The sequence below is a fragment of the Rhamphochromis longiceps genome, linkage group LG19 (genome assembly GCF_057381845.1).
Source record: "Rhamphochromis longiceps isolate RC_006_pf linkage group LG19, R_longiceps_female_GT1.1, whole genome shotgun sequence".
Classification (NCBI taxonomy): Eukaryota; Metazoa; Chordata; class Actinopteri; order Cichliformes; family Cichlidae; genus Rhamphochromis; species Rhamphochromis longiceps.
Window position 1 is genome coordinate 33206224 of NC_140575.1, and position 23476 is coordinate 33229699.

Consider the following 23476-nt stretch of genomic DNA (forward strand, 5'->3'; position numbering starts at 1 on the left):
CAACTTAAGGTTCAAAGTCTTTCTAGAAACATGTTTGGCTGTGTTACTCACACGTTACTTAAATCTTTTTGGAAAAAGCAGCACAGCAGCCAAAGAAACAACTTATGCCTGAACTTTGTCGACTGCACCGGGGGATTCATAATTTACTCGCTCAGACTCAACTCCCACCTTCCCTAATTCTTTGTCTGCTTACAAGCTCCTGTCATCTTAAGAGTTTGTCCCTATTTTCAGACTATGATTTGGACATAAGCATCTAATAAAACCGCAGCTGGAAAAAGTCCAGTGTAAGCTTACAGATCCCCAGGAGCAGGGCTGGGAAATCTGCCTCAGAGTAGCGAAGTTTAACAAGGTGACGGGCGGAGGAAGGAAGCAAAGCGATGAGCTCATTCAGCGGGTGATGAATAAAACAATAGTAAAGGAAAACAATGAGGGATGACAATAAAGTGCGTGAATGGACACACTCACTGGTTGCTGTTAATTTTGTGTCTTTTTGCTCTTCTTAGCGTGCTGCTGTGCCTGTATGTATGCAGTGCGTGAGCTTACGGGTGTGGCTTTGTGAATTATGACTCCACGTTATGGAATGAAGGGAGCGGTGCCAGTTCTTTCTTTGTAGAGCTGAAGTTTGGTTTAGAGGCTGGAGGGGGTCTGTGTAGGATAGAGTGTGCTGGCCGAATGAGCAGTGACCACGGAGACACACAAACACAAACACAGGAGGAGTGGTCTGAGTAAAATAGACTTTGCTACCAGGGATACATGTTGGATATATTTGTAGTCGTTTTTAGGTTTTGCTGCCCAGAGTTGTGCCTCTGTGCTTATGAAGAGTTTAAAATTTTCTGTTGTCTGTGTGGTTGTTTGTTGCTTTGGATCTACGTTAGCCACCAACAACGTAGCAATTGTTCTCCCTGGTAATCATTACATCATAAAATCAAGCTATTGTAAATACATAATTAAGCAGCTGAACCAATGATGCAAATAAATGCAAGGCTAAAAGTCCATCCATCCTATTATCATGAATGTCATATTTTTACAAGTGCACCGAGGGACCCTATTTAACTTTGACCACTGACCACTAAGTAGAAATTTGTGGCAAAGGTCAAGGACACTAAAGGCCTCACATAACATCATTTTCATTCCAACGTTTGCCACAAACATGATTTTAACTTGATGAATTGATGACATTATTTATCTCTGAGGTCAAAGGTGAAAGGTCAGCTACGTTATGAAATGATAGCTCATCATTAGCTAGTGCCATAACAGAGGGGCCAGTGCTCATCTTGAAGCTGTGGTTACAGTATAAATGTTCTGATGTCATGGTTGCAACTTTGTGCTGACCAAGTTTAGATGCACCTAATTCCTTCCTTCAAAGTCTTGCCTGCTTGTGTTGCATGAACCTGGATAGAAATGGATTCAAACTGTAGCTTGTCTGGTCGGTGCAGGCAAAGGCGTTAATTCTAGATTTGTAGTGTCAAGCTTTTCCGAAAGCATTACCGCAAGCTTTAACTTGAAATTTAAACAACACACATGTGGAAGTATATGACAATAAGGGATATTTATCTTTTGATTTTTCAGGAAATCAAACTAAGAAAGTACACTTATTGTAAGAACACTGAATTTTGGAATTTCTTGAGTTAAAGGGTTTCTATGCTGAACCCAACTTTCTGTTATGCAGTAAGTTGAGTTTTCTTAATGACAGGGCAGCTCTGACAAGTAGTAAAGGTAACATTTTGTCAACTTTTCATTCAAAACTCACTGTGACTGATTTATCACCTTAAGTAGGCCTCTACTTGGGATTGGGAAGCGTATCTGTAACCGGAAGGTCGCCGGTTCGATCCCCGGGCTCTCTGCCCTGGTCATTGTGTCCTTGGGCAAGACACTTTACCCTGCCGCCTACTGGTGTGGGCCAGAGGGGCGCGATATGGCAGCCTCGCTTCTGTCAGTCTGCCCCAGGGCAGCTGTAGCTACAACCGTAGCTGCCTCCACCAGTGTGTGAATGTGAGAGTGAATGAATAGTGGAATTGTAAAGCACTTTGGGTGCCTTGAAAAGTGCTATATAAATCCAATCCATTATTATTATTACTCTCTGCAAGCTGATTGTTACTGTGATTGGGGAAAAACAGTGGGAGAGAGTTTTCAGGTCTTTCATTTATTCTCTCTTCTTGAGTGCTGGTGCATGTGTTGCTTGGATGAGAACTAAAATGTAATATCTTTCCTGTTTCTCAGGGTGCTCCAGTGTGAGGTGGGATGTCAAACCGTGACTCACTGGGGTTTGGGGACCTGCTTCCCCAGGACGTGGTCAACATTTTTGCTCACGAGAAGCACAGCAAAAAGGGGCGGAAGAAGCGCACTCGTTCCCTGGGTCGCGCTTTGGGCTGGCTGAAGGGTAAGAGGAGGAAGAATCTCAGCCTGAATGAGAAGAACCCCGGGCTGGGTCCTGCTCTGGACCTGGCTTTGGATGGGCACTCTGCTGGGAATCAGGGTGGACACAAGGGAGGACAGAAGTCTGGAAGGCAGGCTCATCTGCAGGGCAACAGCCATGGTAAAATCCCACATGGTCTCATTTTATGAACTATTTTAATTATCAGTCTAAACATTGTTTAATTTTAAGTTTCCCATTGTGTTTTATACTTTTTATTTCATATTATTTCACCTTAGAACTCAGAGTTTTTTCTTGTCCATAAACATATAAATTACGTATAGCTCAGTTTTCAGTAAGACAGTCTGTAGTTTCTCTTCTACTGCATCTTAATTTAAGCAGGTTAGTCACAATTTTGGACATCTAACCATCCTTCATAAAGTCTATTCTTGCACTGCAAATTATAACATAAGGTACCTTTGACAGACATGCAAATCCAAAACATAAATCATGCTTATTGTTGTGCTGATAAATTCCCCGTCTCCATTGAGGCCGTGCCAGTTGATCTACATTTTGTACTGACATGAATCAGCCAAACATGTACCTGTCAGGAAGGAATGACTCTTAAAATGTAAAGTCACCCAGACTAAGTACATTACGACAAGGTGAAGTGATTTGTTGTTGCACCAGTTTAGAGCATTATGTTCTTTTAATGTGTCATCTGTGATGGATAAAGACAAAGTCCTGGGAACCAGCTTGATATCCTGCGTATCGGTTCCCAGGTATGTTTGCTTGCTTTCTGAAGGGATGTTTAAACAGACTGACTTACTCCTCGCCTTCTGACCTTCAGCACACTTTGTTTGCTGTGAAGAAATCTGTCCATCCTGTTCTGTGACTCCATTGCTTGCTTACCTTGTCTTCAGGTTACATGGGAGCACTGTGGCACACTTTCAAACAGGACAGACTCTAAGCGGATAGTGGGGTTTAATCTCACAGTCACCAGCTTCAGTAAAGGCAGTACAGAAGATCTCTTAAAGGGGACCTTTTTTGCTTTTCTTTAATTTTCTATCATCTTTGTAGTATGCACTGTTAAAATGGTGAATGCGCATATTAAACAGAGCCCAAGCCTGAAATAATGAGGACATGTGCAAGTGATCCTAGTAAACAAAAGCTAAACAACAACCCCGCCTATCTGCTGTCAAGGCATTCAGTTTGTGAGAGGCAGCCAGTCAGAAGATAGCCTCCCCCTTGGATGACTGCTAGGGGTAACACTTGTTTCTCTTTTTTGAACTGAGTGGCTTCTTTCATATTTTAGGCCTTCCCAAACAAAATGACTGGGTGTGTGTCAGAAATTAGTGAGGTTGATCTCTGCCTTACTAAAGCTACCCTTGGAGAAATCATGTCATCAAACCAGGTGTCAAAACTCGTCATTAAAGCTACAAAGGAGATCGTCAGACGTCGTCTTTATGGGGGGAAAGTGCTGAAATGGCTTCATTCTCGTGCCATTTGTTCTAGTAGAATCCATGACTAAAAGTATGGAGCTGGGAATGAGCACACTAGGTCTCCTTTAAGCTGAGCTGTACTCTGCAGATCTTGTTGCAGCTTGCAGAGGTGCAGCAATATACCAGTCCTGTTTTTTTTCTCTGTGAACACTATTGTCTTCAGCATAGTCTGGTGGGAACAGTGGGTGCTAACGTTAGTTTTATACCCTGATTAATCACACCTATATGCAGTCAGACCTGAAACGCGAAAACATTCCACAAACAAGCGGAACCTTGTTTTAGTGAGACTGCTTATGCTAAAACCATGAAAGTACAAATGGTGTTTCATTTGCTCAGGGCTGTTTAACGTGTCTTTGTCTGGCAGTGCTTATGCAGTCTTGCCTAATTAGTTTACGACAGAGGAGGTTCCTCTTGTTTCTTGTAGTTGGACCTGTAATCTCGGTGCAATGGTGAGAGGGATCGGGGATTTCCATAAGATCCAGACCCCTTCAGTCTGACATCGTCTAACTATACCCAAAACATTAGACGAATATGTATAGACTTGTTTTCAGTCACATCTGTGGATTCGGGAGATCATAAATGAATGCATGCATAAAGACGTCAGTACATTTTGTTACTGCGTCACACAATCTTTGCACTTTGTTGAGCCACTCGTGTTAGGTCCCAGCAGTTTTTGTTTAAAAAGTAAATTCTAAAGTGAGATAAGGCATTTCTGCTCTGCCAAGGTTGGCATAGAGGCTGACTCCCACACTGGGCATGGGTCAAGAATGTCTCCACTACACTTCTGAATACACACACTCGACTAGAGATGCATAAAACCACTACTTTTTGGATTTTTTTTTTAAAAAAAGAAGAAAGTTGGACGGACATTATTGTGAAAGCAATCTCAGAAAATGTTTTTAATGGTATAAATTTAGCCTAAAGGTTGCATAAATTTATCTTTGGAAAGCCAGGGTTCTTAACTGTTAACTGTGATTCATGTGCCAGGTATAGATGTATGCTGCTATTGAGCCCTTAGCAATGAACATGGCGTGTGTATGCCGTGCCGATTGTTGGTGCTGGCAACAACCGCTGCAAGCTTCTCAGCAGACGCTTCCTCAGATTAGAGAAGGAGCTCAGCGTTCCCAAAACGCATCCAGAGGAGGTTTATTACGGAAGCAAGATGTGGTGCAATGTAACACATTTGCCCAGAAAATTTAATACCACCAGCTGAGCCCCTGATGATGATCTGTGTTGATGCCAGAGGGGCCTCCTGCCCAATAAATGCCTGGTATGGCAGGCATTGTGCCAGTTAATTAAAAGCCATGCCAGGACTGTTACAGTGAGGGAGGAACAAGGTGTTCTGCTTTTTCTGATCTCTCCATGAATACTGTTTCTTTCTGCACTGAAACACTGTACACATACAGGTCAGAGGATATGAGACAAGAGTGTAGGGATGCCTATCAGAGCACAATACCTTCTGTTAATAAAAGAGAATGTGACAATTTTTGGCGTTGGCGACAGGCACAATGTAGCTTGAGTGCCAGTGCATTTTTTTTAATTAGATATTGTCACCTTAAAGGTACAGTCAGTAATGTTTTGAGGTTATTTAATAGAAAAGAAGGATACCTGTATTCATAAATATAAACAGAATAGGGTGTAATTACATCTCGCAACAAACTAAGGCATTCTAATAAACTTATAATTTGTCTTTTAAAAATAAATAGGAGTTGGTTTGTGGTGTAAGGAAGTCACGATGTTCCTTCTTCATATTTGAATACAGTGTTTGAGAAGGACCTCTCCTTTTAGACTAGAGGTGTTTTACGTATGTGGCTAGAGACCAGCCACATACATGCTGTAGTTGTGTTTGTGTGCCGTCATGGGAAGTTTAAAAATGTGCCTGCACCTTCTGACTCAGGGCATCAAGGGCTATACCTATGTTTTATTGCCAGAGCATAGGTTACCTTAACCAAAGAAGTGAAAATGCAAAAAGGCAAAAGACAACACCACTGGCATCCTAAAAATCCTCTTTCTCCTCAACTCAAGCCTTGTCTTCTGAACTGGAGTTAGGCCTCTAACGCACAAACGTGCACAAACATGCTTATTTTACCCAATATTGTTGCAGTTATTTAATGTCAGCAGATCAGAAAAGAGCCGGCTAAAAAACAACAGCTGGTTATAATCTAACATTATACCAGCTAATATTAGTCTCGAGTGTCCCACTTCCCCAATGATAAACAGTTTAATTACATTCTGAAGACTTTATGCTGTGTCCCAGATACTGCAACTTGGATGTTGGAGCATTTTTCAGAAAAAGTGAGGAAAAGCAGGATTTGTTTTGTGATTCATGTATCACTAGCAAATTTTTTTTTTTGCATTTAAAACAATTGCATCATGTTCATGTATAGAATATGATCAGTGCTCTGTGTATAGCTTATTTGGTGATTCATAAATACACAACAGTGGCCGTACAGATAAAAAGTACTGTTTGTGTTCAGTGCTGTAATCTTTGATTGCTAATTCAGGTTTGGTGGGGCTGCTCCGACCTTCCAAGTGGGAAATCTGAGTTGAGAAGGCTTCCGAGACTTACATTTTGACTGGGAACTTGGAAATTTCAACTTCCAGCTTATTCGGCCATGCAGCAAATGGTAACTAATAGATGCTAATAGTAGCGAACAGTGGCAAACAAAGTAGTGCTACTGACAATTCAGTAAATCCTCAACAGTCATCTTAGTATGTTTCATGTGTGGTGAAACATTTTACATACTGTAACTTTAAGTTTTAGAAAGAAGTTGATGGTCTTTTCCTGCAACATTTAGACATTTTATGTGCCAAACCATTATCAGTGTGGGAAGTACCTGTTGACCGTCAACCTCACAGCTTAAAGACCTTAAAAGCTCTTCTGCTCATCTCTAGTGACTGATACCACAGGATACCTTCAGAGGTCTGGAACAATGGTCAGATGTAGTAGTAGCCATGATAATGCATTAGTTAGCGCTATCACCTTAAAAGAAGGCGGTTCCGTGTTTGAATGTCCTGCTTGGGTCTTTCTGTATGGAGTCTGCATGAATGGATGGTAAAAATGTAACTTGTAGTCCAAAGCATTTTGAGTGTTGTGTAACAAAAAGGTGCTGTGTGAAAATGTGAGGACATTTACTTCTAGTGATGTGATGAATGCCAGTTCATTCTCCCAGTCCTGACAACAGCTATGTTGGGGTACACAATATTGTTGAGTTGTCTGTCCATATGTGTAAACTGTATGCCCGTCCCATTCTCAAATCAAATCAAATCAAATCACTTTTATTGTCACATCACATGTGCAGGTACATTGGTACAGCACATGTGAGTGAAATTCTTGTGAATTTTGAAGCAGGCTGGGACTACAGACAGAGAGAGGGAAAGGTTGAAGATGTGCGTGAACACTCCAGCCAGCTGAGCCGCGCATGACTTGAGGACGCGGCCGGGAATCCCGTCTGGACCAGTAGCTTTGCGTGCGTTCACCTTCCTGAAGCACTTCCGCACATCCTCCTCAGACACAGTGTGCGCACTGACATCATCCGCGGTGCGCACACTGTCCGGTCTCATGGTGTTCGCTTCTATTCTCATTAACATATCTTTTGAACTACTGGTAGACTTGGACTCAAGAACGACCTGATTAGAATTTAGTGGTTGAAAGGTAAAGGTAACATAAACTTTATATCAAGTATAGTCAAATCTAGATTGGTTATCAGACGCAAACAACCACAAGGCTATTTTAAGCCCAGACACACTATAGGGACTGTTCAAATGATAAAATGCCTTTATTCCAGCATGTGTTTGAAATGATCAATGTAGGGCGTCGTTAGGGCCATTTTAGCAGTAGCTTACACGCTGTTTTGCGGTACACTAATGATTTGAAATGGACGGGAAATTCTTTATCAATGTGCCTGTTGGTTATAAAATGAGGAAATAATAAATCCTCAAATTAATGTGAGGGGAAAAATAGGAGGTGGGGAAAAGGAAGGGAATGGAACAAATGGAGAGAGGAGTTGAAAACAGGATAGACATAAATGATCGAAAGGACAAGCTACAGTGTTATCGCCAAGTTGAGGTCAGCCAAGTTCTTTCTGTATAAACATAGGATCTACTCCACATACTCACAAATTACCCCACCCATAACTAAGCCAATGGATTTGGTACAATATCTATATCTTATTCCTGATAATAATCACAGAAAACTAGGAATCTTCAAGACTGGGGTATTTAGTTGTTGCTCCGATGTAGAGGAGCTCTTTCAGCGTAGTAGTTGTTTATCAGCCACATAAACTGTATTAATCACCTCACATGGTTTTATAATTTTGATATTTTGAAAACTGTCAAAACTAGTCAAAAGAGTTTTAAGCTATTGTTATTAAAATTCAAGCACAAAATTCTGTTCAGGGTAAATCAGAATTGTATACTGATTGCATAATACGAAAAACATTGAGCAATACCAAGCCTTATTAATATGTTTTTGTATTGAAGTGATACTGCATGTCTTAAGCTTGCTAAGAATCCAAACCAACTAACCTGCTGGTTGGATAATCAGTTTACTTTTCAGTTTCACTTGATCACAGGTTGATCTAGATTCCTGGTCCAAAGTTTGCATTGGTTTACTTTCTGATTTGCTGAGTTGATAAAGTCTAGTCTCTGAGGCCTTACACTCTTATAAACTCATCAATTGTTCATTGTCTTTTCTGATAACTTCTGCCTGATTCATCTCGAGACCAGTGGGCAGAGGATATCTGTCTTTGAAAGTTGATTCACCTCGATTAGTTGAATGACTTAAATGGCAATTTGGGTCTTTGTTTACATGTCTGTGAGTGATTTATGTCTCTGTCATGCTCTCAGTTTACCCAGTCCTGTGTCAAAACCAGACAGGCGTCTCTTACGCAACTATATCAAGCTCTGTCTTCTCTTAAAAATGGCCTTTTAAAGGAATCCCTGTGTTTTTTTAAATGGAAACAAGGTTGTTTAAGGATAATTAGGTCACACAGCCCTAATAAGGTACGCTCACCTGTTTGCTCTGAACACTCCCGCAGAGATTCCTCACATTCCTGAGCTTTAAGATATCTCTCTAAGGAAGCTAGAAATAGGGAGCCCTTTGTGTGTGAGCTTGTGTTTAGTTTTCATGCAAGGTTCAGATCCTATGAGCCATTTAATGAGACTTCCTTTGTTTAATATTTAGTTCTAGAGGCTGCTTGGGAGAAGCAGAACTAAATCGTTGTGACACAAGTGCTGATATTTGCTCTTAAAATGCTCTATAACAAAGAACAGAGACTTTGGCACTGCGGCACGACACAATAACAGTGAAGGGCAGGAGAACAGGTTTGAAAAAACTGACTTATGATAGAGTTTCACTTTCTTCCTCTCATGGTGGGAAGTCAGTAACTGCTTTTTGCACATCGTTGCCTCAGGGAAATATAAATCTCTAAAAGATGCTTTCGTTCTCTAGCGCCTTTGTGAAAAGGTGCCTTTTGATTGGAGCAGGGATGATGTCATTTTCTGTGATACTTTCAGGAAATTGCCTAAAAATCGTCTTTGGGCTGAAAACGACTTGATAAATGAACTGTCCAAATCTGTTGTGAATGTGGGTGAAAACCAAGTTGACGCTGACGCTGTGGGAACGTCAGCGTTGGTGGACTTGACGACGTGTAAACAGTTGCGCACGCCATTATCTATAATGACAGGGCTTTAGTAGGATTTGATTTCAGCAGATGAAGTGTCACCACACCCAGGTAGCCCATGTGATCATATTTAGTTCGCTCAAGTGTTGAGAACGTTTTAATAAGTGCCAGTTTGCCCTCTAGTTCCAGTCTGAATAACGTGCTTGGGTTTCATTTCATCAAGTTTATTCTCTGCACTCTTCTAATGTTTGGTGTCATTGTTACCAAACTAAAGCAAGGCGACCAACAGTAACATTATTTCTGATATCTTTGCATTGTTTCATTGTCAAGATATGCAGACATGTCAGTGTGGCATGGCACCAGCTATTGCTATTGTCACGAAAGGAAAATGTTTGCCAGCACACTGCGGCTGGTCTACAGAGAGACTGATAACTGTGTGCTTGGAAAGGTCCGTGAGTCACCACTCGTGACTTTTGTAGTTAAATCGAGACATTTTGGAGCGACGTTAGGTAGCAGACACTTGTGACATCCTTAATAAAGATAACTGTGTTGGGGCAGCAAATTTTGCCAAACATGCGCACTATTAATAATGTGGTTTTTCCATGAGAGTGTGCTGTTCTTTCTGGATGAATTCAGAATTCAGGGACTGCACCTCTCATAAGTGTATAACGCAGGTACCTGCCCAGTTTATGTCAACAGAAACTGTTGTTTCAGTTCCCAGAGGTGTCAATTTGTTTATCCTGAAGATATGTTATTAATGTTAAACATGAGGTTGGGATAGCAGCTCTGTGCAGCTGATCTTTGGTACCTTTTAGATACAAAGCAGGCTCAAATACTAGCTAATCAGACCAGACCAGGTTGTCACATAAGGGGAACACAAATACTAACAAGCCATTCGAGGGACTGCAGTATTTGGTGCGAGGCTGATTACATTTTTAATCCCTGATGTTTATGAGAATTCCAAAGTTCAGGCAGTGTTCATACGGAATTTGCTGTCTTAGTACTGGACATGGCACATTTAAACCTTTACCTTCTGGTCTACTAGAGAAAGACTGTGGACTTTATCCTGTGGGGAACAACAAGCTATTACCACCAGATTATTGATGATTCATGGCGTAATTGCTGGAAATTTCTGTTTTGTCCAGAGTGGTGGATTCACCACCAGCACCAGACTACAATTGGAACCCATAAAATCCTAAAATCCTGTGCCCATTTTTGAAAAAAGTGGGGGGAAAAAAATAGAAAAAGCGAAAATCACAAACGTGCCAAGTTTGCCTGTAATACATCCAAAATATTCTGCCTATTTCTAGCATCTACTTGTTGTACTAATACTATTAAGGCTTTTTATTTTCTCAACACTTTTAATTGATTTGTATTCACATATGAATCTCAGTTAAGCTTGTGCTTTCATCAAACAGGCTCTAGCAGGCCTGAATACTTTCCATTTTATTCTACGTTTTAATGAGATTTTAATTTGTTGCTTATGGCTAAATCTATTCATAAAGACCTTTTGTTTTCTTTTGTTATGTGGCTGACAGTGAGTTTTCTGTGCTGTGGGGGAGGTTCAGGATGTAAACGGATGTGGTGACATTGACTGTGGCGTTAAAAAGTAACTGACCTGCCAACTCCCCCCTCCAAAAACCCCCAAAAGACAATCTACTGTTGTGAAACCATTAATGGATTTTCTGAGTTATTTGATACATCTGGTCTTTGTCTTGCATACCGATTGTGGTGCAGCACTCAGTGCCACATGATGCAGGTATATCTGTTACCTACATTGCGGTCCTTGTCACAGCACCTTTCGTGCTTCCTTTTCTTTCACCTCCGACGTTTATGTTTAATTCACAAAAAACCACCTGCGTGAAAAGAGAGTATGCAGGCAGACCGGGATGCTTTGAGATGTGCTTCCAGCGGATCGAGGCTACATGTATCGTCCTTGAGTTAAAGGGTGAACTTTCAGCTCTTTCCCACTGTCAGTTGGGTTTGTGTTGATTAGAGAAGCTTAAGCACCTGGCAGACAGCACCCTCAGAGCTGGCGGTTCAAAACAAGAGAGAGGGGCAAGTTAGGGCAGGGAGGAGAGGTGTGTGTGTGTGTGTGTGTGTGTGTGTGTGTGTGTGTGTGTGTGTGTGGGGTAGGTATTTGCATCTGTCTGATTCCCATGAAACGGTTCTAGGAAGAGTTGCATCAGCGCTGGATTGTGTCAGTATGTGTGTGGCGCTCTGTCTGCTATGCAGCCAATCTAGGCTAAAAAGGACAGTAGTTTGGATAACATGACCTAAAACTGAGTATCTAAATAAGGTTTGTTGAAAATATAAAACCAAAATCAAAATATTTCCTGCTCCCTGTTTTCATTCTTGGACTCAAACATAACTTCACTTTCAACCATAAGATAAGCATGAAATCCTCATCTTATTGATTTCAGTCAATCCTCTCATTCATCTACTGTCCAAAGCTCAACTCCAACCTCAGCAACCTTGGTACCTAGGAGCAATTTAAGAGGAAGGAAAACCATACTGGAGAGGACATACTTCAAAGCATATGAGGAGTGAAGCTGCTGGTTACAAAGGGGCACAGGACAAAGCATCTGCCAAGACATTATCTTTGCCCTTAATGTGCTGGATATCCAAATTGTAAGGCTGCAAAAAGAGAGCCCACCGCATGAGCCTCTGATTTGGGTTCTGCAATGTGTTCAAGGAAGTGAGAGGGTTATGGTCAGAAAATACCTCAATTGGCCGAGCAGAATCTAAATATACCCTAAAATGCTGCAAGGCCAAGACTAATGCCAAAGCTTCCTTTTCAATGACCGAATAATTCAGCTGATGGGAGTTGAACTTCTTGGAATAGAAACTAACTGGATGTTCAGTACCTTGCTTGTCAGCTTGGACTAGAACGGCACCTGCACCAATGTGGCTTGCGTCCACGTACAGCTTGAAGGGCTGATCCAGACGAGGGGCTAAAAGCACAGGTTCAGAGCACAGTAAAGCTTTTACATCCCAAAAAGCTTGCTGGCATGCTGCAGACCAAATAAACTTTACTTTGGCCTTCAACAAATCAGTCAGAGGAGCAACCACTGTTGAGAAGTTACCACGGTGTAAGGCCCAGCAAACCGTGCCTGGAACGGTGACCCTGCAATCGGCAGTAAAGCCAAAACCCAGTCACCCGCACTAAACTGCTGCTCTTCAGAACGCCGGCCATAAAAATATTTCATCTTGACCTGAGCCTTTTCAAGGTTCTGTTTGGCCAACTGACCTGCCACATATAGTCTGTGCCGAAAACCATTAACATAATCTATCAAGTTCACTGGTGGTTCACCTGACAACCACTTATCGCACAGCACTGTCAACGGTCCCTGAACTTTGTGGCCAAAGACCAAGTCATTTGGGCTAAACCCAGTACTCTCCTGGCACACTTCTCGCGCTGCCAGCAGAAGCCACGGTAAACCTTCCTCCCAGTCACTCCTCATTTCGGTGCAATAGGCACGTAACAAGGACTTCAGTGTTTGATGGAAGCGCTCTAAAGCACCTTGGCTCTGTGGATGATAAGGAGAGGCTTTATTATGTACAATATTCAACAGCTTAAGAACTTGTGCAAATAGATGTGACGAAAAGTTTGATCCCTGGTCACTCTGAATAATCTTCGGTATGCCAAATATAGAAATAAACTGTGTCAAAGCCTTCACCACAGACTTGGCTGTGATGGTACGCAGCGGATATGCAGCAGGATAACGCGTAACCTGGCACATTACAGTCAACAGATACTCCGAACCAGATTTTGATCTAGGAAGAGGGCCCTCACAGTCAATGATCAAATGTTCAAATGGGTTACTCACAGCAGGGATGGGACAAAGTGGAGCAGGTTTAATAGACTGATTTGGCTTACCTACAATTTGGCAAGTATGGCAGGTCTTAATGTAAGCTGAAACATCACGCTTAAGACGTGGCCAAAAGAAGTAGCGCAAGATGTAATTATAAGTCTTCGTCACTCCCAAATGCCCAGATTTGTCATGAGAACAATTCAACACCTCGTCACGGTATTTAGTTGGAACCACAATCTGGACAACTGGACTTCCAACACAGTCCAACCCTTGCGGAATCCACCTACGGACTAGTACATCCTTCTGCAGAAAATAACCAGAGGCCGCACTTCTAGCGTCATCACTAGGTTGCACTTTGTGAAACAGCTCAGTCAGTGAAGCATCAGCACGCTGTGCGTGAATTAACTCTTGCTGGGAAACTGACAAATGTTCAGGAACAATCAAATCTGGTTCAACCTGACACTCTTCTGCTTGAGTTACAGGCTCTGCATCCCTTTTAGCTGCAGCCCTCGTAACAGCACAAGCTGCAAAGTCAGAAAAACCCAGCCCACTGGCCGTCACAGGTGTCATTTGACAAAAGAGCCACAAGGACCTTCCAATCTTCCTATAATTTCAATCTTCTAAGGAGGAATTGGACTCCATAATAAGACTCTTCGGACTGGATCAGAGGAAGAGTAGCAAGCAGAGTGAAGAGTAAAAATATCCATGAACGTTCAGTGACACTGCAAGTGAAGCTGAAGACTTTCACCTGTATTCTAGTGAAAAGTCAGCATCGATTCACTGACATGGTTCTAGACCATAGAAAACCAAATCTAAGACGTAAAAATCAGTTTAGGGTGGGGGATGTATGTAACGCCAACACTACCAGTCCATTAGTACACAATCCTGCTCAATCCAGCTGTGACAGATGGTATCTTTAATATGCCAGTGATTAATATGGACTCTGTTAAAATGTGACTGCCAAACTGGTGATACTATAAGTCATTATTACCGTGCAGTTATTCTCAACCGTAACTCCTGGTTTTTCCGTGTAAGTCTGTACTCTAACGGTAAAAAGATAAAGCATTATACTAAGTTGACTTTACTACTTTACACACAAGCGTATCAGCTTTTCGTTGTATTGAGCAGCCAGTTCTGGTAAGTCAGCGGTATGTTTTTACTCGTTTGTATATGCTGGTTCCACATGTGATTCGTTTCTTTTCTTGTAACACTCACTCTGTAGGATTCAGACCATGGGAGCGTTTTCCATTTGTTCAGCTGTCATGTGCTCTATGTCATGTGTGTGCAGCGCACCAGGGAAGTGATAAATAAAAAAAAGTAAATTTAGAAAAATAAAATGAAGGGAAGGAATGAAGAAAGAACAGTCTTGTCGACAAAAATGGGACGCTGTAACAGCTTGCTTGAAAAGTATTTGGTGGCCCTCTGGATAGCAGCACTTAAAGTTAACTAGGGAGGCCTTGTGCCATTCTCTGTATTCAGGCTGCATAGTAACAAATTATTGTAGTGTTTTCTGGAAACAATGGGGAGTATTTTTCACATGGGTAACCATGTGCTCTGGAGCTGCAGGCCTGTACTAAACATGTTTTTAATCTTGTTTCAGGAATAGTCATTTCAATTCACTTACACCCCCTTGTGGCAAAATAATAATTTTTTTATATAAACAATTTAGTGTAGTAGATTAAGCATTCACCTAACAAGCAGAATATCCACGGTTTGATCCCAGAGGCCAGACGGATCCTTTTGGAGTTGTGCTGGGAAGGACGTATATTTAAAAAAAAAAAAAAAAGAATATATAAATTTTTAAAATGCCAATTTAATAAAAAAGTAATTTATAAGGCAGCTTTATAGTGTCTATTCTAATGAAGTCTGAGGAAGTATAGAAATGTTGACCATGTTATTAGAGTTCTGTAATGAAATTGTATATTTTAACAAAGACGTGGTGTGTTGTTTACTGAAGACATGCCTGTTTGACCTCAAATCCCTGACAACAGCACTCTTTGCATTAATGTTTACATGTTTGATTTCTGCATCTTGACTGACCAATCCTGGGCGAGCTAGTCTGCAGACGGGGCACGATAGTGGGATGGTATCTTACTGAGCACTGACAGGGGGGTGACATAGAGGAAGAGGGATGGCAGGAATTAGGCTGCTGAGGATTAGTGTCTGAGCTCTGATTGTCCATTGGTTGAAGAGACATTCTCTGCTCGGCGAGGACCTGAACTGACAATAACAAGCACCATATTCATGCTGTCGTGATCTTTCCGGGATTTATATATTTTTTGACTGGATCGTCTTTTTGGGTGTTTTTATGTGGTTTAACTTTATAACTTGGACATACTTTTAGTCAACTTTTTGAAGACATAAGAAAGATCATGGTGGTGCTTCTGACTAATAACGCCAATAATTTTTACTGCTTTCCTACAGTTTCCAAGAGAAGAGGTGAGTGAGAGCAGCATAGGTTTGATCTTATTGGTTGAAGATCCAAACTAATTGGTCCTACCCAGGTTGTGTTTACTATAAATGACCACACAGGCTCGATCAGCTGCCTTGCTTATGGCAGTCAATAAAGAAATTAAAGTCTGGTCATTATAAACCATAAAAACCACTGTTGAGCTATAATATTTACTTTGCAGATATATAAAATGCTGTGATTTTTTTTCTCCTACAGTAGTTACAAATACTTCTCATAATAAGAAAAATATTAAAAAAAGAACAGCTAGAATTTCAATTTTGCACATTAGGATTTCCTTAACAGTGTATATATACTGCTGTTACAGAAGAGGAAGGTAAGAATTAGCTTTAACTGTTAAGCACGTGGTTAATTCCAGCATGGTCTTACAGTGAGAGTGCTAGGAGGACAGGTAGCTAAAAGTAGGGCAGCTACTGCTGTTACATAAAACTTTCGTAGAAGGCTGCTAGTCCAACAATCCCAGACTGTGCCATGGAGGCATGAGAGCACTGCAGGTATTACATGACATGTCAAATGGGTGTTATGTTTAATTATGTTTAGTTCTTATTGGATTCACGAAGAAAATATGTTGCTCTTTTAAATGTAAAGACTCATTAACTTTAATTTTATATAACGGTCTTATGAATAGGTTACTCGGGTTTTTGTTATTCTTGAGTTTCACACATGACTGAAAGTAATGCTTAACTTTGGATTGGATCCATCGTTTGAGATGCCATAGCAGTTTAATTAGTGTCCTTCGTACTGTCTCTTTAAATGATGCTTAAACTGGGAAAAAACACCAGGCATATGTTGCTGCAGGCAGATTTTTGATCTGATAATCCCATGTTGAGGATCACTGTGTCTAATCCTGCATGAGAAGAACTGGAGTTCGGTCTATTCATTTCACACTCATGTGTTAACCCTCAAACATCTTTACTGTTCCTGTGCTTAAATATCCCTGACAGTCACCTAAATGCTAACCCCCTGTCCATATGGCCCCATCATTTACAGTTACAGTAACACAGAGCTTTGAGTTGATCTGGCCTGATCTCCTCTCCCTATCTTTTTTTTTTTTTTTTTTTTTTTTTTTTTTTTTTTAAAGCTGCCCTAAAGCTAGATGACGATGAAAAGACCCCGGCACCCCCGTTGTTCCAGGAGAATGTGTTCATTGAGTCCAGCAGGCCTAAGTACCTGGAGGACCTTCACACTGAGGCTCTGCAAGGACTGAAAATGATGCAGGAGGAAGGTATAAAACCAACTACTGATATACCCAGTACATGTTTGTTCTTCCCTAGATTTTGACACTTAATTAAAAAGTCTCATTATCAATCGAAAAATGTTCTTGTCTTTTCAGAAACCAATAATGGAGTGGAATACCAGGACAGCGTAAGCACAATTGTAAGTTACACATTATATACAGATTCTTGTGCTTTCTAATATCACAAATGATTTGTTAAAACTTTTATTAATGTAATATAAGTAATCTTTCTGTTTTTGCTAGTCGACAATGACGGCTCAAACAGATGGAGAAAGTGCTGGGTTTATGACGGACAGCACGATTCCTGATACGTCTTCTGTTGCCTCTGTGCAATCGTCAGTGTCCACTAGATCCTCCCGCTCTGGACTCACCAGACAAGGTAAATTAACCACAAGCCAAAACACTATTTATATCCACTCTTTGTCATTATGCAATGCGCTTTGACATGCTTGCATAAAACATTTAATTGACGACATGTGGATAAACATTTATTCGCTCTACAGGTTCAACATTCAGACCTTTGAACTCTGGGAAAAAGTCAGAAAAGACCAGGACCAGAAGACGCCACAGGAAGACTGTTGTGGGTATCCCACATCATGTTCAGAGAGAGCTGGGTATGCAGTGACTTTTTTGAACTGTATGAACTGTTGGGTCTGTCTAGCACAGGCCCACCGCTGGAACGAGACAATTAAAAAACACAGCAAAAGCATTGAACACCAAGTAGGCAAAGTTCTTCTTGTTACTCATGCATGAGGGAGACCTGCCTGGAGCCAAGTGTCGTTCCACCACTTGACCTCCGTCAGACTCTCAGCCAGGTTCCCCATAGCACTCCTTTTATTGTGGTTACATGAATATGCATAGGGTCATTAACATATAACATCTTACATAGGTATACATGTGAACAAAGAATACTGTGTGTGGGTGGGTGGGGGTGGGTGGGTGGGGAGAGTGGTCAGAGTGTGACCCCATAAATGACTTCTCTAAACCTGCTGGTCTGGAAGTCCAGCAGTTCATCTAAACAAAAGGCACTTGGACTAAAACAGATATAGCCACGTTTATCCTACCATAAAACAAGGTACGACCTCTTCCCATGCTCCCAGGATGTAGGTGTGCGAATGCACACCAAGCCTTTGTAGCCTGCTAAAGATCACACATCCTGTCACTACACAATTGATTATACACCTCTAAGCATATATGGTTAAATATTTCTAAGCATAAATGACAATCAACAATACAAAACCTAACATGAACTATTCAAGACTGCTACAGTATCTAAGATGTTTATGTTGCAGATTCAAAGAAAGACAATTAGTGCATAACTAGCTATGTTAATTCTGAAAGGTTGTGCTGTTGTTTTAGGTCTGGACAGAGTTGACTGGACACTGAATCCAAAGTTAGATGAGGAACAGCTTTTTAATGGCGAGACTAATCTCAGTCCAACTACAGATGGGCAACAGATGGAATCACAGTCTGAAAAAGGAGCCAGTATTAATGTTCCAGGCATAAGCATCCAGCCTCTCAACAAGAAAAATGTCAAGCAGCTCGGTGCTACCCATGCTGCTCATAGAGATGATCTCGCCCTGCTGCACCGCCTGCGTCCCGCCTTGGAAGACGATCAGAGGCCTCGATCTTTAGCTGTACCCTGGTTGACCACTTCCTCCAGCCTTCAACAGGAGCTCCCCAGCCCCGTCATGTCCATGTCACCCCAGGCTGCTTACATGTCCAAAATCATTCCCAATGCCATTTTGCCACCCGCAATCGATGTGGTGGAGATCAGCCGTGGGCGTAGTCGGAACAGTGTCCGCACTGTCAGCAAAAGCAGCCTGATGCTCTCCAGCCCAGCTCCGTCCCGTGCTTCTTCTAGAGCATCTTCAGTGAGAACCTATTCCTCCAAATCGTCCACCATCACCTCGGCCTCTCGCAACAATCCTCCAAATCTGTCTGACACGTCGTGCTGGAGTAATTCTGACTCGTCCGAGACATTGGTATCTGACTCTTCAACCATCTCCAACAGCAGCACCCCAAAGCAAAAGAGAAATGGCAATGCTTCTGCTAAAGAGGACAAAGTTGATGCTCACTCCTCTATAAGCAAGGCCTCCAGCTCCAATGGCAGGGTGATCGTCAGGGGAGATGAGGTTAAGAAAGACGGACAGTTTGTGCGTAGCCTCTCTGTTACTAAGCCAAAAAGGGCCCCTCCTCCTCCAAGCCGCTCCTATTCCCTCCACAGTAAAATGAAGCGCCAGCCCCGTTATCCAGCAGAGATTAGGGTCCTGCCAGGAGAAAATTCTCTCCACAGCAATTCAGCCCCAAGTGAGGAAAGTGACCAAAACCAATCTGACTCTCATCCCTCCAAGACTCTGGACAGCCCTGGCTACAATGCTGACACCAGTTCTCTGGATGATTCAATGGGCTCTTCGTCAGTCGGTCCCTTTAGAACTCAGCTGCAGGCAATCAAAAGATCGAAAGATGCTTCACAAGAGAAGCGGGAACTGCTTGAGGAGAATAAGCTAAACAATGTCAGTGGCAACTCCAGCCAAGATGGCACATCCCCACAGCTCACTAAACAAGCTAACGGTTCATCTCCAAAGCATAAGAACAGCATTTTAGCAAAGCTTCAAAAAGTATTTGCTGGATCCTCTTCAATTAAGTCAGAGTCATCTAAATATAATAAGTGCACTGAGGAACATAAAGCTGATTCAAAAGACACTGTCAGTCCCTCTGTACAGGCCTTGATAGAACTTTTCAATATCCCTCCACCACCTAAAATCCATGCACCTCCACCTCCTCCACCTGAGGTATGGTCCCATAGTTTGCGTTCATGTGAGCTGATCCTGGGACCCCCAGCCCCTGGCAAGACTTATGCTATTGCAAAGAAGAACCCGAAGGACCGGAGACAACAGAGGCAGTCTCCGGCAGCTGCTGAGGAGTTGGCTAAGAGCTTGGCAGTAGAAAGAAAGCACAAAAATCCATCAGTGACGACAGAGTCTGTTAATGGATCCCTACATGTGCTAGAATTGAAGAAAGTTCAAGAAAGTGGGATTTTGAATGCAGAGATTTGCAAAGATAGCAATGAAAGACTGGCTCAGAATGTAGATTTGAATGGACGTGGTAAAGATGAGAAAGGGAGAGTAAGTGATATGTTGAATGGAATGTTAATGAAGGCTGTAGAGAGACGAGAAGAAAGACTTGCAGCAATAAAAGAAGAAGCAGCTAATAAAACAACCGGCCAAGCTACAGAGGTAAAGACTAACACTGATAGAGCACCTGCCATTTCATTAATTCACATTTCCCCAGCGCTATCTCCTCCTCTGGTGCAACGTGTTTCCCAGCCCCTCCCCAGACAGACCACAGAAATCAATTCCATTACATCAGTAAAAGTTGTATCCCCCGAATCTTCCTGGCCCCCTCCACCACCACCAACATCAGGTAGCCCCAGTGGGCCAGATGAAATAGATTTTCCTCTTCCTCCACCTCCACTGTTTGGTGATGATTCACCCATTATACCTGTTCAGGTTCCACCAAAGTCCTCCCTCAGGAGTGACTCCTCTTGCACGACTGCATCGGTTATATCAGTAGTGAAAAAGGACATCATTAAGGTGATCATGGAGCCTGAACTTCACAAGTCCAGTACATCTCAGGGGGTAGCGCCTTCTCCCTTAAATATCCCTCCTCCCCCACCATATACAGCACCCCCTCCACCACTTACAGAGGTTCTGCCTACTGCAACTGATAAGGCATCTCTGACACTTTCTCCACCACCACCTGTAGAGTTTGGTCCTGTAATACCAAAAAAGCTACCTTCACCCGTGGTTCAAGATGTGCCCCCACCTGTTAAAGACATCTCCTCTACCTTATTAACATTAGTATCTCCTTCACCAGCTAAAGTCGTCTCACCTCCTGTAGTTGTTGAGGTCTCACATCTGCCACCCAAAGAGGTGTCTGCTCCGTCCTCTGAAGAGGTTACGTCTCCTCCTTCTCAAGAAAATATGTCTAATATCTCTGAAGAGGCTGAATCTATCAGCAAGCTCACTCCACCACAAAGTATTCCACCTGCACCACCCCTGCCAACACAGCCAGAATCATCAGAGCAGAAGATTGAGCTTCTACAAGAGGTCTCCTTTGAACCTGAAGCTAACACAGTTTCATCTAACAGTGTTCTTATCCCCCCTCAGAATATTCCCCCTCCACCTCCCACAGAGCTTCTCCCACAATCTCAGGTAGTAGCCCCAAAAACTGATGTTCTGACAACAAAGGAGGCCTCACCTTCACCTCCATCTGAAGTATCAATACCACCACCATCACCACCTGAAACATCTTCACCAGAAAAGACTCAAGTATTTGCTCCTTCTGAACCTGTAAACATTCCTGTACCTCCACCTTTACCAGTTCAGGGGCATGCCAGCATTAAGGAGCAGCCTATTCCTTTAAGCACAGAGAATAAAACCCAAGAGCAGACTTCTACCCCAGTTGTGCAAGAAGAACCTATGCCCATTGTCACCCCTTCCCTCCTGCAGATGGTCAAATTGCGGTCAGTCAGCAGCAGCCCTGAGCCCCCCAAAGCTGAAGAGCAGCAACCACAGGCTGAGGTCACAAGCAGCAATCAGTTCCCATCCTCATCTGCTAATGGTGAGGCTCCTCAGAAGCCCATCAGAAAATCTCTAATCATGACCTCTTCTACACCCATTCCTCCACCGGAAACAGACCCTTCGCAACCAACTGTGCCCAAGTCCCAAGCTGACGTGGTTCCTCCTTCATCTTTGTCCATAGCCACCTCCCCTACGAAAAAGGCTTATTCTGCCATGAACACTACCCGTTCCATGAACCTACAGGAAGCCATCCGCATGAGGACAGCAGCCAGATCTCAACAAAGTCCAGCGTCTCGCCTCAGCTTGCAGCCTCCAACGTCACCACTGGACCTCCACAAGTCCCCCAGCAGCACTGCAAGCTTTATCTTCTCCAAGAGCAACAGGAATGTTGTGACTGAGACCAAGCCAATGCTGGTGGCCAAGGAAGATGTACAGAAGGTGATCAGTGAAGCAGAGTCTATGAATAAGGGAGCCAAGGTGCCACCACCTGTTGCAAAGAAACCCAAAACAAGGGGCAGCGAGGTTGAGACGAGTGGAGATGTGGACCAAACTGCAAGACAGGAAGCGCAGCAGGAAAGTATCAAAGGTAATGTATATCAGCCCCGATTTTTTAAAAAGGCATGCAACACATGACAAATAGAAAGAGAGTGACCAGATGTGGCGCATGTCGTGCACATAAAGATCATGAGTGGGTGTGAAAAGCCCCCAAAACAAAAAAAAGACAGTACAGATAAAGAAACGGGTCAAACGCAATGCAAATTTTAAGCCTTTTTACTCAGTTTAGTGATCAGCGCTTCACATGCTGTTTCCCAGCAGTTTCTCATATTAACTTTATGCTATAGCTTAGCCACATGCTATGCTAACATTTGCTAAGCAGTGGGCAATAAACATACTACAGCAGATCCGTTGATGGTAATGTGGGTAAAGTATTTAACAGACCAACAAATAATAGTTTTTCAGGGGGAAATGTATGTTTTGAGATTATAATGCCCAGCCATTGAGTACTTGAGATGTTTTCCCAGTTTGCACCAAACAGCTAACACTGCCATCTACTTGCCTAAATAGCTAAAATATTTTTTTCTGTACAATTCTTTTGGATGTAGACAAACCAACTCTGTGTACATTTCCAACTTTAGATGCTGCAGAGAAAACAAATGGAACAGCTGGTACTGTTGAAGGAGGGTCGTCATAAACATGATTATAAAGACTGAAGGAGACCTCTGCAACTGGATATGGATGGATGAGATGCTTCACTCAGAAACTGCCTTTTTTTAAGGTTTTGGAGTTGTTTGAATTTAATGGTGTGGGTCCTAATTTTCTTGAGAGCTCATTTTGCATTTTATAAAGAGATGTATATTTTCTTTACCAGAGGGTCTTTGTCGTCCTCTAGTCTCAAATAGTGATTGTACCACTTATGTCCTGCTGAATCAATCCTTTAGTCAGTACTTGGAACAATGGGACTTTTGGGCACTCATCTGTAAATATAGCAGCATTATGTTTATTTAACATATCCAGTAATGGTGGATTTCTTCTACAGAGTTATGTTCTGTATCTTTTCCAAAAGTTTCCACACTAATTGTATTTGTTCCAAATACTATTAATTATCTTAAGTTATTTTTTCTGTCACATTTAGAGGATGACCTCTACAGACAGAAAGTCTTCTTTGCCATGTTTGCTAAAGAATGACATAATAAAACAGTCTGTTGCGTAGCTCTACAAGCATGCAAATTTATATTTTAGATCCCACACACAGACACGTCACACACTAGAATGATTATAGTGCACATTTTCTGCTGCTTTTTAGTTACAGATAATGGAGGCAATGCCTTTCTTCCCAGTTATGGCTTAAACTGTGGGATATTTCTGTATTGAACTATAATATATTTCAA

The 23476-nt window shown here is 42.2% G+C and overlaps 1 protein-coding gene across 2 annotated transcripts in view; it reads left to right on the forward strand.

Moving 5' to 3' along the window:
* LOC146647229 (uncharacterized) overlaps window positions 1–23476 on the forward strand; it is a 32198-nt gene extending 8722 nt beyond the window's left edge. For both annotated transcript variants that reach the window (XM_085391128.1, XM_085391129.1), the window contains exons 2-8: window positions 2221–2536; window positions 16846–16989; window positions 17098–17141; window positions 17245–17380; window positions 17505–17615; window positions 18361–22173; window positions 22724–23476. In XM_085391128.1, coding sequence (XP_085247254.1) covers window positions 2242–2536; window positions 16846–16989; window positions 17098–17141; window positions 17245–17380; window positions 17505–17615; window positions 18361–22173; window positions 22724–22779 — 4599 coding nt within the window. In that variant the 5' untranslated portion in view covers window positions 2221–2241 and the 3' untranslated portion in view covers window positions 22780–23476. The remainder of the gene's footprint in view (window positions 1–2220; window positions 2537–16845; window positions 16990–17097; window positions 17142–17244; window positions 17381–17504; window positions 17616–18360; window positions 22174–22723) is intronic.